At 33.1% G+C, this 15,785-nt stretch overlaps 1 protein-coding gene across 1 annotated transcript in view; it reads left to right on the top strand.

Moving 5' to 3' along the window:
• The first annotated feature begins 5,176 nt into the window (after positions 1-5,176).
• The window catches only part of LOC140447880 (cuticle protein-like), a 102,671-nt gene continuing 92,062 nt past the window's right edge, over positions 5,177-15,785 (top strand). The window contains exon 1 of the mRNA XM_072540790.1: positions 5,177-5,236. Coding sequence (XP_072396891.1) covers positions 5,222-5,236 — 15 coding nt within the window. The 5' untranslated portion in view covers positions 5,177-5,221. The remainder of the gene's footprint in view (positions 5,237-15,785) is intronic.

Here is a 15,785-nt window from a genome sequence, read left to right as displayed (position 1 = left end):
GGTGATCCTAAATTAATTAATAACTATAGACCAATTAGCCTTCTATGTTCCTTTTCAAAAATCTTAGAAATGACTATGTATAGGCGGATAACAGAATTTTTAACAAAATGTCATATTATTAGTGCAAATCAGCATGGTTATCAACAGGAAAAATCAACTCAGACTGCGATTTTTCAATTTGTCTGGGATATTTTGAAATGTACTGAGATTGGTCATATGGCTTTGGGTCTCTTTTTGGACCTATCAAAGGCATATGACTGTTTAGTGCATGACCTATTATTTGATAAATTGGAGAAATATGGTATACGTGGACCAGCATTGAACTGGTTTAAGTCCTACTTGGCAAATAGGAGACATTTAGTAAAAATACATAAAAACACTGAAATAGGCATCTCATCTGAAAGCACTATCAATATTGGAGTACCACAAGGAAGTGTGATTGGTCCTTTACTGTTTGTGATCTATATCAATGATCTTCATGGTCTAGTGGCTAATACTACTTCCAGCATAACAAATTATGCAGATGATACAAACATTTTAGTCAGTGGTAAAGACATGTCTGTTCTAAGCGTTAATGCTAGTTTAGAGTTCCAGAAAGCTAAAGACTGGTTTTCTATGAATAGGTTGGTTTTAAATCAAAATAAAACAGATCTTCTTTTGTTTAAGACAAATTATGCACATTCAGATATGCCAAACAGTATTATTGTAAATAATGACACTTTAAATATTAGCAGCAGTACCAAATTTTTAGGATTATATATTGACAGTTTTTTATGTTGGGATAAACATGTTGACCAGTTATGTATGTCTTTGAGTAAAGTGATTTACAGCTTTAGAGTTCTAAAAAAATACATGAATAGTAACTCATTAAAAACAGTGTATCATGCTAATTTTGAAGCAAAATTTAGATATGGTCTAATAAATTTTGGCCACAGTAGGGACATAAATAATGTATTTCTGGTTCAGAACAAAATAATCAGAGTTATGTTTGACTTAAAAAGTAGGGAATCATGTAGAAGGCATTTTAGGAGTAATAATATTTTAACAGTTTACGCTGTATTTATTCAAGAATGCTTACTGTTTCTATATAAGAATAAAATACTCTTTAGGAACTTTGAGCCCAATAGTATAGTAAATACCAGGTTATATAATTATAAAATTCCAATACACAGGTTAAGTATAACAAATTGTTTAATAAACTGCCTGAACCTATTAAAAGGGAGGAAAGATTAAGTTTGTATAAACATCAAATATTTAAATTACTGGTAGCTCTTGAGCCATATTCTGTGGAGGACTATTTGTATATGTAACGGTTAGGAATAAGTAAATAATATTTTCGTTTGTGACACTGTTTTTTTTTAAATAATTTTATGTTCACGGAATGTATATTATTTTCTAAAAATAAAGATATTGTTATGTTATGTTATGTTATGTTATGTTATGTTATAAGTTAAATATCTAGAAGTTCTGTGAAGGTACTTTTAAAAATGAAGATTTCGACCCATCGCAAGATTGATGAGATTCAAACCTAGAAAACCCAAGTAACTTATTTAAATCTGGACAACAATTTGGGCTCAAAAACACTTTTTATTTGGAAGCCGTCTGTTATCTACTGGTCGTATTGCAGCAAATTAGTTTATTGTACATCTTCAATTCCTTTGTGATACCCATTCCAGAATTTTTGAACCCTGTACTAGCTTATACAGGTCTAGTCAATGGGTACCATATACATTTGGATGATATATTTGTCTCCAAAAACTGTTTGCCGCCAACGATCTAATGCCTTACGGTCATGCATGATAGGGCTAGATGTATCAGGTTCTTTGCTGCAGAGTCTGCAGGTCAAGTCACCATAAAGCATTGTGTGCAGGTGTTTCCTAACTGAAGCATATCCAGTAAGGAAGCCTGTTGTTACTTTAAGCAGACTTTTGCTTGTTGTTCACAGTACTTAAGCCCTGTTTGCCCGTCCAATGTTCATCTTGTCAAGTGTTCGACCGTGTATATTTTCCCAGTGTGAGATGTTTTGAACTTCGGATCCTGGCTTTTTCCGGTCACAGGCGATGCTTTTTAATACTCTCACTGCCAGATTTGGAAGTATTTTGTAGCAGATGCTCTTTTGGCAAGTGCATCAGCTCTTTCATTCTCGAGCATTTCATCTCGATGACCTGAAACCCATACCATTGTAACACTGTTATATTTTGCCAATCTTTCAAGTTCGTGTCGACATACCCACACTAGCCTCGAGTTCACCTTAGGGCGTATGAGAGCTTCAATGACTGCTTGGCTATATGTGCATATATATCAAGTTAATTTCTCTTGCACATTGCAATATTGCAAAATAATTACTTTGGCCTGAAATACAGAGGTATATTCTTCTAGAGGAATAGAAATGTTGAAATTCCCACACTAGCGAATATTTTTGTAAGTCAAGAGTTTTATCTGTCCAATTTCTGTCGTAGGTAAAGGTCCACTTGAAAAGGTATATTCTTCTAGAGGAATAGAAATGTTGAAATTCCCACACTAGCGAATATTTTTGTAAGTCAAGAGTTTTATCTGTCCAATTTCTGTCGTAGGTAAAGGTCCACTTGAAAAGGTACTTTAGGTTTGTATCTGGGTGACATATGGTCAGAAATCATCCTCGATTTGACTTCTTTAGTTTCATTTATTATGTTGCTATGCCCTGATCTATGCAGTGCGTTGCTCAGGTTTTCTCGAAGTATATAATACCTCATTCTCACCTCGCCTTTTATACTTACATGTAAAGGAGAAAGATCCAGTAGGGCCCTTTATAGCTGCCGTTGGTGTGCCCTTCGTAGCCCGTGTGGTTACCCTATTAACGTAGTTACCGCTCCCTTGGTTATTCGGTCTTTCTGCGGATTTCAAGTAAGATTTAAGTCTAATATTGCCCCAAGATACTTAACTTTATTCACCAGATTTAAACGTGTACCATTTAGGCTAAGGGGACTTAATCCCTTCTTGAGTCCTAGTTTTGGCAAATTACATTCTTTGGGACTTCAGAGGACTAATTTTAAGTCCCACATTTAAAGTTTATTTTGTATCTATAGCCAGAGTCTATAGACTGTGCCATTCAAGATCAACCTATATGCGTCCATCCATTATTAAAATACGTTTTATCCATCGGTTGCCTCATAATCTGGCAACGTGTCCTGCCAAATTCCATTTTAAAGGACGCGACTTTTTCGATAGCGTCTGTTGTTTTTATTATACGACGTATTTCCTCGTTTGGGATTCGGTCTCTCAGAGAGACACCTAGCATTTGACGCTCCATAGCCATCTGAGTGAATCTTATTAACTACCTTTTTTGTGAGTGTTAATGTTTTCGCTTCATAAGTGAGTACAGCTAACACACATTGGTCAAAGATTTTCATTTTAAGGCACATGGGTAGATCCGATTTAAATACATAGCTTTATCAAACGCTGCCCAGCCTAATTCCATGCGACGTGTGAGCTTACATGTCTGGTTATCTCTGCCCAACTGAATTTCATGTTCTAGGTACTTATTCAAGAACACTTACTGTTTAATTTAATAATACATAACTCAACCACAGTAAACACCCAAAACACCTAGGCGGGATTTTCGACAGAACGTTAAGCTTTAAAAAACAATTGAGAATATTTGCTGAAAAAAACATAAATAACATCAGTCAACACTGCCACACAACATTAAGAGCATTGACCTCAACACTCAGGTCTTTAGGTTTAGCTCTTTTTTATCTATAGTTGAATATTGCTCACCAATATGGATCAACAATGCTCACATTCACTAGATTTATATCAAGCTAAATATTATCATGGAAGTGATCGCCGGAGTAATTAAATTAACACCAACCCATTGACTATCAGTGCTGAGCGACATGGCACCACTACACATGCGCCAACTTAACCTATTGGCCAAAGATTATAAAAAAATCCTTACCAATACAGCGCTGCTGACATATAACTACATCGAAGATGCAACTAAAGGTTGACTGCGTTTCAGAGAATCTCCCATTAACAACCGCAGAATTAGCCGCATCTATCGGGTTTATCGTGATCACCAAATGGACCCGTAAATGGTCGGAAACTCAACCAAATACAATTATTATATCCTGCATCATAGAGAGGCCTCCTGGATATGACCTATTGCATAAGACCTGGTGCACACTTAACCTGATCAGAACTTAACATGGTCGATGTGAATATATGTTGCACAAATGGGGTAAGTTATCTTCCTCATAATGCACCTGCAGCGATGTCCAAATCATTAAGCACATAAGAGAAGGGTGCCACCAATGGGCCTATGAGGGCAGTCAACAAGATTTGCTGTTCGTAAATACATAAATAATCCCGCTGGTTTCCTATAAATTAAAGTTGTTGAGGTTTTTTTATAGACTCAATTTTAATTTAACTTCTCTATTGCAATAATTGTTAATGTGTCAAAACGCCATACGTTGTACAATAAATAAAAATATTATAAAGTTAGTATACAGCACTGTTAATTGAGGATATCTGACAGCGAGTTACTTTTATGCCGTTAGTTTGTTTCTAGGCTTGTTTTATAAAGAAATTTTAAATACAAATTAAATAACACAGGCCTCCATAAAAGATATTGCTTATATTGATTCATATTTGCCCACTTATTCCAATTGTCCCCTTTGATACCAATATATTATTGTTATTAAATGGATTAAATTTCTCAAAACGAAGAAGAATATAATGAACTTATATAGTTATCCATAGCTAAAGCCGTAAATTAATTTCTTATCTTTACTTGTATATTACTTAGAAGATGTATACCATCAAGCTGAATATCTTTTCCTATTAACATACTAAAACAAAACACTATATCTAAAAGAACAACTATATTACGCTATCCATTTTTAAGAATAATTACCAAACAAAGAAACTAATTAAACGAAAAAACATACCGCTAGCTACTAATTACATTCCTACAATGGATTATGTTTTTAACAACTTAACTCTAACAATTTTATCTTAAAAATCAAAATTTGTTATCGTTTAACCTAGACACTCTTGGGAAAATTTCGGCTGCCATTAAGGTGGGACGACAAGGGTTTCAGTGACAGTTTGCATAATAGCTGGAGGGGGGCACCAGATTATCCGCAGAAACTGGGAGAAGTATATAAGAAAAATGCGTGGGGAAATTGTTCTAGTAAAGTGTAAGTGTGTTATTTTTATTTATTTATTGTACTGGATAAAAATGTTGTACATTAAGGTAGGATTTTAAAAATTAGTTTTAATTGGAGTATTTTAGTACTTAGATTAAATAACTATTAGGAGCTATGTTTTTGTGAAATTTTCTTTTGTAAATTATACAGAATATAAAATTTCAACTACTTTATGAATGTTTGGACTTAGAACTCGACAATTTTTTTCAAAATAAAAGTTTTTAATAAATATGAATAAATAATATAAATTTTAAATGAACGAAATATTTTATTTTTGGTCCGAGAGCTTATGTTATCTATCATAGGGACAGTTCTTTTTAAAATACTTTATTGTCTTAAGTTTTTTAAGGTGCTGAAGCTATTTTATTTAATAATAGGTTATTTGATTACATAAAATGAACTTTGTCTTACGACTATTTGGCAGACAAATAGATAGTACGTGGGTTTATTGCTGATAGTATATTATTTTGTTAAATCGTGGTAAATCTGTTGTAAAGCGCATGGAAAAAATTCATGATACCATTCCAATATAATTGATTTTATTGGTCTAGCATTTAGTCTACCTAATTTAATTCTACCTCTTTTATTATATAAGCATATTTTTCTTCTTCTTCGTCTAGCCATTCACGTCCACATCTGAACATAAGCCTCTTCAAGTCTTCCTTTCCATTGTTTTTTATTGTACGCTACTTGTAGCCAATTTTTCCCGGCAGTCCTTTTCAGATCATCTGTCTGTCTATCACCTTTCTTGTGTAATAAGATTACTTTAGAGTTGTTCCAGCTCTTAGGGACTTTGCCCTGATGTAAACAACTGTCCACAAGCTTAGTTACAATTGCAATTAGTTCCTTACCTCCTTCTAATATCATATCTGTGGTAATACTATCTTCTCCTGCAGCTTTATTTCTCTTCATGTTTTCCAATGCTGTAGTTACCTCTGAAATTGGTACTTTTGGCATTATTTCTGATCCAACATTTTTTTATTAATTTCCGTGCTGGTCTCATCTCATCATCTTGTTGATGTGTTCTGTAAAGTTCTGTGTAAAATTCTTCTATTCGTGTCAGTATGTTTTCTCTAGTTGTGATTTCATTTTCGTCTTTTCCCATTAATGATATCATCTGACGTCGTCCTAGTGTCGGTCTAAGGCATTTCATACTCTTATTTTTTTCAATAGTTGTTGTTATTAATTATTCGTTTTCTTTTCTTTTTTATTGTCTGATTCCTTTTCTAATCTGCCTATTAAGTTCTCTATATTCGTCGGTTCCCCTTTTGTTAGATTTATTTAAAATCTTCCTTCTTTTTATTTGTTGTAATATTTCTTTGTCTAATTCATTGTATGTTGTTTTTGGTTTTTTCAGTTGCAGAAGGCTTTTATTCACTGTTTCATTAATAAGGTTATTCAAATCATCAATATCATTGGAGTTTATCTGCTGCATGCTAACTTGATTTAATGCATGCGCTATCTTTTTATTAAATTCACTATTTTTGATTTCTTCAGATGTCCATTTGTATCTTTTTTCATGTATTCTATTTCTTTCTAGTTTTTTGTTAATTATTAGTTTTGTTCTTATTAGTCTATGATCGCTTCCTAGGTCAAACTGATTTAATACTGATACATCTTCTACTAGGTTTCTATTTTTCGTTAAGATATAATCTATTTCATTCTTTGTCTTATTATCGGCGCTCATCCATGTCTATTTTCTGCTTGGTTTTTTATTAAAAAAGTAGTTCATTGAGTACATGTTAGTTTTATTCATGAAATTGAGAAGCATTTCTCCTCTATCGTTTCTTTTCCCGTAGCCATAGTTACCAATTAAATGTTCGTAATCTTCCTCTTTTTTGCCCAATTTAGCATTAAAATCTCCTAATAATATTTCGTAATTTGCTTTATTTGTATCTATAGCTGTTCTTATTTCATCATAAAATATTTCTACTTATTCATCGTCGTGGCTTTTGGTCGGAGCGTACACTTGGATCACTTTCAGAGTGGTTCTTTTATTAATCCTGATGGTGAGATATGCTACTCTGCCTGATATGGGCTTGAATTCTTCGATACACTGTGTGAGGCTTTGTTTTACCAAGAATCCCACTCCCGTGTATTCGCCACCTTTATGCATAAAATGTGTGCCATTTTTTAGTATTATATACTCATCACTTTTTCTTCTGGTCTCGCATATACCAAGGATATCCCATTTTATATCCTTTAGTTCACTTTCTATTTCTGGGAATCTATTGTCGTCCGTCAGTGTTCGAATATTGTAGGAGCATAGACAAATTGTCATCTTGTGGCAGCCGGGTCTTACCCAGGGATTCTTAGCACCCCCCTTCCGTTAGTTGTTTGATCGCTGCCGTGATCAAGTTTTTGGGAAGTGCTGGGCACTGGGGGCCTTTTCTTTTTTGTCCTGTACATTGACTTGAAGGTTTGGACCGTTATCTCCTCACGCTGGTCCAGTGCGGGTTGAGGAGGAAAGGGAAGGATTTGGGTAGGTCTGGGTTGGTGGGTAGGATTTAGGGCTTAGGATCCGTTTCTCTCCCGGAAGAGGATTGGGAGAAAAAGCCGAGCTCGCGTGGGCAGGGGCGCATCCCTGAAGCAGACCTGTCTTTACCAGGATCGTAAAGAGTGTCTTCCCGCTACCCATATATAAGCATATGATTTTAAATTAAGGGGTTCAGTACATCAACCATTTAAGTCACCTTAAAATGTTCAGGAGATTTAAAAAATATTTTTTTGATAAACTTTGATACTTTGATAAAACATGTTCTTTTAATACGCTTAAAATCTTCTTTTTCAATTATTTTTAACTTCCATTAGCCAGATTTTTAAAAGCTTATAGCATAATTTTATTTAAATCTTTTATAAATAAATTAATTCGCAACTTTTTAGTGAAATTTTTAGTGTTTAATTCTAAATTTTGTAAAGGTATTAATTACCTTTGAAATGAGGGGGTTTTGAAAGTTAGTAGCACATATAAAAGCTGATGAAAACTTGGAAAAACCCTATTGAATGCCTATTTTGCAATTGTTTTTCACGAAATTAGTTATAAATCCGGTTTTAACAATCAGAATAAATAATTGATGGATTCGAACGTTACTTGATGGAAATTCATTTTATGTAACAATAAAACACTGAAAACTTTGTTTTCAAAACTTCCACAAAATTTATTATAAAATATTATCACATACAGCTGTTTCGGCAGAGTGATTTTCTCAAGTGCTCTATTTTTGGTATGCGTTTACACTTTATAGTCTTTAACGAAATACGCTGAGGAGGGGAGAACTATGTGTCTTATGTTGGTCATTCAGAATTATGTGTTTTTTAATTTGTTAATTTCCATAGATTCTAACAAAGATAGCTTAAAGCCTTTATTTTAAATGTGAAGAATTTGAAACTCGTCATTAAAAGAATGATTATGATCTAGAAGGTGAAGTGCTTATCTAGAATCTGTTTGTCTAAATTGAAAGCCCTTTTATGTTCTGTTATTCGTTTATTAAACTTTTTACCAGTTTGACCGATGTAAGTTTTTGGGCAGTCCATGTTCAATGATATCGAGAACTATAAAGAAAAGTACAAAGTATACCTTTACAAACTGCAGGATAGTTCATACACCTGGACTCTAAAAAAAAGTAAATTAAACAGGTTTTAATGTTTGGAAGGAAAAGTACTAAGGCGAACCTATGGAGCCATGAATAAGAATGGAATGTCGAAAAGACGATACACCTTCAAACTACATAAAATATACCAGGAACCAAATATTGTAAAATACATTAGGATAGGAGGTCTGAGGTGTGTAGGCCATTTAATGCAGATAGAACAAAAGGAACAAGGTATAAAAACGCTTCTTGATAAACCCATTGGTAAGAGAAGAAAAGAAAGACCCAGAACAAGGTTCCCTGATAACATCAATAAAGACATGAGAAACATGGGAATACGTGCTTGATAGAGGACAGCAATGGACAGGGACGACTGGAAAGAAATTCCTAAAGGGGCTAGGACCCACATAGGGTTGTAAAGCAAGAATGATGATGATGATTATTGAAAATTCATTTGGAATTGGTAGTTTCTGATATACTGCGCTTACCTGGTACATATTACTAGATACGTCCAATAAAATTGCCTTTGAAATTTTCGCAGATAAAATTGCGTTGCTAAATACCATCTAACTTGACATTAAAATTTTTTGAATAATGAATCTAATGCTTAAAAAACCGAATAACACTCGAAAAAGGTAAAAAGTCACGAACTTTTTATAATATTTAATATAATCAGAAAGGCTCAATCAAAGGTTTTTTGGTTTTTTCGAAAATATTTTATTCTTCATATTGAATCTTTTGTTATATTATTTTTTTGCGATCCAAAATTAATCATATTAAATTAGTAGTTAAAGGAAATGTTTCGTTTGGAAGACAATACGATTATGAAGTAATTTCCGCACAATTACAAAGACAAGCTTGAGAAATTTTCCACAGAAATTTATATTTCTCAGGTTACCACGCACGATATTGATCGTTTTGATAAAAATCTCGTAAGTTTTATATATCGCTGTTATGCGGGAAAAAGGGGACAAGTCATAAAAAGTAAAAACTAGAAAAACACTATTTAAAATTTTACAAAGAAATGATTTTTTTAAACAGATGTTGAGAATAATAATCTACTGAAAATTTGTTTTTACATGTACTTTTCCTAAATAAATTAACATTTTTTGCTGAGTATTTGGAACAAAATATGTTTAATGGCTTACCTTGTTTTTAACAAATAAGCACATGACTTACCTTTTTTGTAATTGAACATAATAATGATATTTATTACGTTAATACAAGCTTTCTTAAGTGTAACGTATATTTAAGTAAAAAATTAATAAACATTAAATACTTATGCACAAAAATGTATCTAAAAGATACTTCAAACTTTTAATCATTGTTAGAAGTTGATGAATCCGGGAGCACATCAGCTAAGTTTTTATCTAGGGTAGATTTTTGTAAGTCCCACAGAGATTGTAATATGTAGGGCAGTAAGCCATCAGGTGCGTTTTCTTTTCTATCAATATATGTACAGGCTTGTTATATACTGCGTTATATGCCTTCTTGGGCAATAAATTTGTAGCCCTTGTTCCCCTCTTTCCTAAATCTACTGGTTTGAAAGGTTTTTATTTGTCAAAGGACAACAACTTGTATTAAAACCAATGAAGCTGTCTTTAGTTTATGTTGTTATTCATAGTATCAGTTTTTTGGTTAACTAGTACGGAATTATATAAACCGCCAAAATTAAGAAACCCAAAACACTGCATTTCTGTAGCTAAAAATTAATGTTATCTCCCAACTTTCCGAATTAGTTGAGTCCAATCATGTGAATGTTTTATTTGACTACTTAATTTTTTTCTTTTTCTTTTCTATGTAACTATGATCCGTATCGTACTCCACATGTGTATGGCCTGGTATTAAAAAATTTTGGTTAATAATTTTTAAATTTGCAGAACATTGTAAAGCAATTAGACAACCTGCTGTTATTAAACTGTTTTTATTTTGCCAGGACAGCAGTTTTTATGTACTTATGTTCAGACTGTGAAATATATTGTCGTTTATTTTACGATTAATAAATTATTTCTTCGATGACTGCCTTCACGTACAATGACTTTCATATAAGTGTGTAGATAAAATGTGATCTCCTGCCCTTATTTTCTTATTATCTAATACTTTCTTCCGATTTTCATGATATCCTCGTTGGTATAATATCATTACACCTAATATTTAAGAATATTTTTTCGCTGCTGTACATCAACATTTACTTTAACCGTTCTTCTTCTACTCATAGCGCCTATGCGTGTCGGATTTTGGCGACTATCATGGCTATCTGTATTTTGCACAGTCTAGTGCACATATTTACCCGTCCAGTTTTGTCAAATAAAATCTGTTATATAGAAAAGAGTGATCCGAATAACCTTAACATGTACATGCGAAAGATCTACCTCCGTGTAGTTTCTTTTACCGAAAATCTCTACACGGAGATATCTGCGGGTAAAAGTAGATGTTTTGTATATTAAGTGCTTAACATCCTTACTTACTATCTAAGTCAGTAGATAATATTCTCCATTTCGTCCATTTGGTTTTACAATTGGATACCTATACCGACTCGAAGGATATTAAGAGTTCTCCTTCACAAAGAATAAGGAAGGATACTTTATTAGGTGACACTATACATATGCAACACACAATACACAAACAATTAATACAGAAATACACAAAATAGTCAGAATTTGCTTTCTCGATCACTCCCAGATTTTTTTAACTAAAAGCATGGATCCACAAGATCGAGGCCAAGAAAGTCTACTGTCAGTTTTAAAATACATAACGTACTAAGAACTTGTTGGTTATACATGTTCTTACATTTTTTTAAATAATCTTTTCGGAAAACGGTTTCCGAAGTTGAAATCTAAACGTCATAGTTAAAAATTTAATTTTCATTACAATCTAGTGGGTGAAGGTTTGTCTGCTCTTGGCCTCGAATTTACAAAGTTTGAGGTTACGGACTTGTCTTGGAATTATTTGTTAGAAATGAAAGATGTTTATTCTCGAAATGAGTTTTTTTGAATAGTTGTATAAATATCTGCTGTCTGTATCTTGTCTGTACCTGTTTACCAGGAACGTGTGACTAACATGATAGTAGTTGTTAGCTGTGATTTATCTCCCCTTGGCTCAGCATTGCTTCTCACGGCTTTACAATATAAATAACTGGTTGATTCTGACAGTTTTTAATGCAGAAATAAACCCTGCTAGTTTATCTCTTGGTGGATGATGCGTTAACCTTTCGATGATAAAGATTACCATGGATTATTAATTATTTAATTATGTGATCCATTATTTCCAGAATATTGACGATTACACACTAAGTTACATAAATGAAAAAAAAAATTAGAAGAATTGAATTTAGATCCACTGCTAATTAAAGACAGATTTTACGATAATTACACCGGATTCAATGCTGATGTTTCACGCAGATGACTACTCATTTACAGATAACAAAAAGTGAGCTTTTTCTAAGAGAAAAAACCGTGAAAAATTATTATATGTTTTGATAATAATGACAGAAACAATGCTTTTTAGAGGCGTATTGTGAGCTGACTACGTAGTTGTTTTTAATTTGATAGAAGTTACTGTGATTGCCTACGGAGTAGGGCCACATTGTTGTTTTCCACAACAGATACGTATTTGATTTTTCTCATCAATACCTATTTCGGATATATTATCAAGTTTAAGTGTGGCTTGGTTATCAACTAGACTCAAAAGACTGAAGTTGGAAGTTAACCCATTTAAGGCTGAAACTTTTGTCTTTCTTATATTGATGGTATATTTAATTTTTAGGCTTATTAATAAAAATATACGGTATATTTTTTAAAAATAAGTGTCCCTTTAAAAGCCCGGTGGCATAATCAATAATTGTGAATAACAAATAATTAAAATTACTAAAATTTAAAAACTTATAGATTTTTAGTCTAATTATTCCAACAAATTAAAATAAAAAAATCTTAGATATCTAGTTTGTATAATATTTATAAAAACATTGTTTCGGATATAGTGCATCATTACATTTATTGCAGCAAAAATTACATTTTTTATGACAAGCAGCACAAAGAGTTTGAGTGACCTTATAGATAGAATAAGGTGGTCCTTCCGATCGTATCTTGAGTGACTATGCAAAGTTGCTGAAGGTTTGCCGGGTCCTCTTTTTGTTGTCTTTTTAAAAGATTCAAGAATGCCTACTGTAATTGTGCGAAGAGAATACCAATTCTTGTAACGGATGGCTACCCTGTATTAGCTGATATTTTCATCTGCCCGATCGACGCCCCCTATGTTTTCGTTATACTGTTTTACAATATTTGGTTGATCAACGAGCACCTTCTTTTTTTCTTTTTGAGAATACCGTTGTACTTGCTTTGTTGAATATATCTGATTGTGATTGAATATTATGGAAACAACATTACTGTCATTAAATTTGCAATCTACTATTTAACTTACATTTACCGTACAGTAGTCAAACGAACCTCTTTCTTACTTTTTCAGTGTGTCTGAACCATCAATATCACAATCTTTACCTAGGCGATTTTCTCTTACTGTATCTGTTCCTTTATATCCCCTTGATTTAAGTTCTTCCAAAAGCAGCAGCGTGGTAAAATGGTTGTCAAAATATGTATCATAGGGTAATTTGGACGCCTTGTCTTTTAGGGCGTCAATATATTGTAAGACAACACTAAGTCCCAAACCAAGAAGTTTATATTTATCTTGAATAGTGGTTGAAGATCTCTGATATGAATCAAACCACTACACATAACCTAACCTAGTAGTCCCCATCCAAAACTTATATCCCCATCTAATTGGTTTACCACGGATAACTGCTTGGATCGCTGTTTTCCATAATACGGAATCGTTGACTTATCCCAGCTGTGGTGTTCTTGTGTTGCTAAATCGAGAAAACTTTGATTCATTACATCAGTCAGGGGTGGAACATTTAAAAATTTGTCCAGTGTATCCTATTTTGCATTCTCACAGCAATGAATATTCTGTATGATAAATCTGAAACGGTTTCTAGACATTGCATTAGCTACAAGGTCGTAAGTAGAATTAGGGGACTTTTTCCAGTACATATATTACCTAGAGACACTCATATATTCACTATATATGTAAATAGGCGTACATATTTGAAGAAAATTCAACAAGCATCTGAATAATTGTATCATCAAAAATTAGGAAAAAAGTATCTATCAGGAAAATGATGTTTTTTGAACCTTCTATTATACTCCAACTTAAAATCTTGCTATGTATATCTCTCTGGGTCCATCGATAGTTTTTGCGGCGTTTGGTCTTCTGTTGTTTCACATCTTTTTAGACTTTAACGTATTCTTTTTAGAGTGCGGCAAAGGCATGTCGTCTTCATCTTTATCGATATCGGATTTGGTATGTGTTTTTAGATCATTTATGATTTTCTCTGCCTCTACTCGTAGTTGATTTCCTGGCAAGTTACTTTTTTCCACAGCCTCTTCATCACCGCTATTCTCGTCAGTCCCTTCCCCATCTTTGGGTGGAAAAATAATTGTCTTCAGGAAGTTCATTATCTGACAGATTTTCTATCTCGTCCATTAACTCACTTAAAGTGAAAGGTTTTCTCTAGTACCTAAAAAAAATATTCATACGTCATTGTTTTTTATAAAGAACACCAAAGTTTGATAACCAATATATAAAAATAATAATCGTTTTTCTATTATATAACTTTTTACATATAATACTAAAGGCATTTTAAATACATAGGTACATAAAATATCCTTTAAATTAAAGGATTTAAATAATATATTTTACTCACCTTTTATCATTCATGTTTGGAAACTATAAACAGCCTTTCAGGTAACCTCAAAAATTGTGCCGAAAACACCAGATTTATGCAACGATTTTAAGTTTGTTTTAATAAAATGGCTTTTTGTTACAAGAAACAGCACGCGTTATCTCTTAATAACTAGCAATATAATTAAATTACAGGCATATTTATAACAAGGTCGTTTAAAAGGACGGTGGCCTTAAATGAGTTAATCGACAACACATTAGAACCAATCCAGATTTTATCCAGGCAATTTTTTGCAATTGTAACAAGGGATGTAATGTAAAATGCCGCTGCAAAATGTTGGCTTGTCGTGCTAATTGACATGTATAGGTTGTAAAGGTCACTCATGTTCCAGGGTTTAATCGCCATCATACGAGGGTTCGAACGATATCAGTGAGAAGACATCTGACGAATTTCTACTAGGACAGTTGACTTGCACCTAGCAGGCAAAACAAGAAAAGCACCAAGAAGAAGTAGCAAACGTATTATATTAGTACGAATCAGACGAATAATTTTCGAATTTTCCAAATTTTTAGAATACACACCGCTTTCCAATAGTACCGTTTTTTATTATTGAATAGTATAGAATTAAATAGAATTAAAGTAAATCGTGGAATAGGCCTACCGGGGAATGCATGTTGAAAAAGACGTGTCAAATACACTACCTCACAGGAACCATGAAAACGTGTGTATATGAAGCGTGAATTTCCAAAACGTGATAAGTGCCAAATTATAAATTTTTCAGGAGGAGAAAAAACAGATTTTTGTGGAACATGTTTATTTCTTATAATGTAACATACTCAAAAAGGATGAGTTTAACGGTATCGTATAATACAAACATACTGCAAAGGCAGAATAAACAAAGCTTACTTAAAAAAAATTCAAAAATCTGTCCAAGGTCAAAACGTTGTAAGTGCCAGATTTTCAACGGTTGTTTCCTGCAGCAGAAACTTGACCTGGGTGACCTAATTTTTCTTGAAAATACTTCTTGGTATCATCGTAAAGATAGGGGAGTATTTGTTCAATATCTGTTCTTCTAATGTAACTGCAGATTTAAGTACATTGGTCTCACTCCATCCAGCGAGCTTACTATGTTTTTTAGCCACCATTACCGTACCAAATTTATCTCTTGAAAGACGAAGCTACGTAGCTGTTGAAATTCCTAACTTCTTTGTGTTCAGTTTCTCACGGGCAACGGTTTTGAAATCAAGAAGTCCTCAACCACCATGCACG

This window comes from Diabrotica undecimpunctata, chromosome 8 (genome assembly GCF_040954645.1).
Source record: "Diabrotica undecimpunctata isolate CICGRU chromosome 8, icDiaUnde3, whole genome shotgun sequence".
NCBI classification, from domain to species: Eukaryota; Metazoa; Arthropoda; class Insecta; order Coleoptera; family Chrysomelidae; genus Diabrotica; species Diabrotica undecimpunctata.
This window is presented reverse-complemented; position numbering and strand designations above follow the sequence as displayed.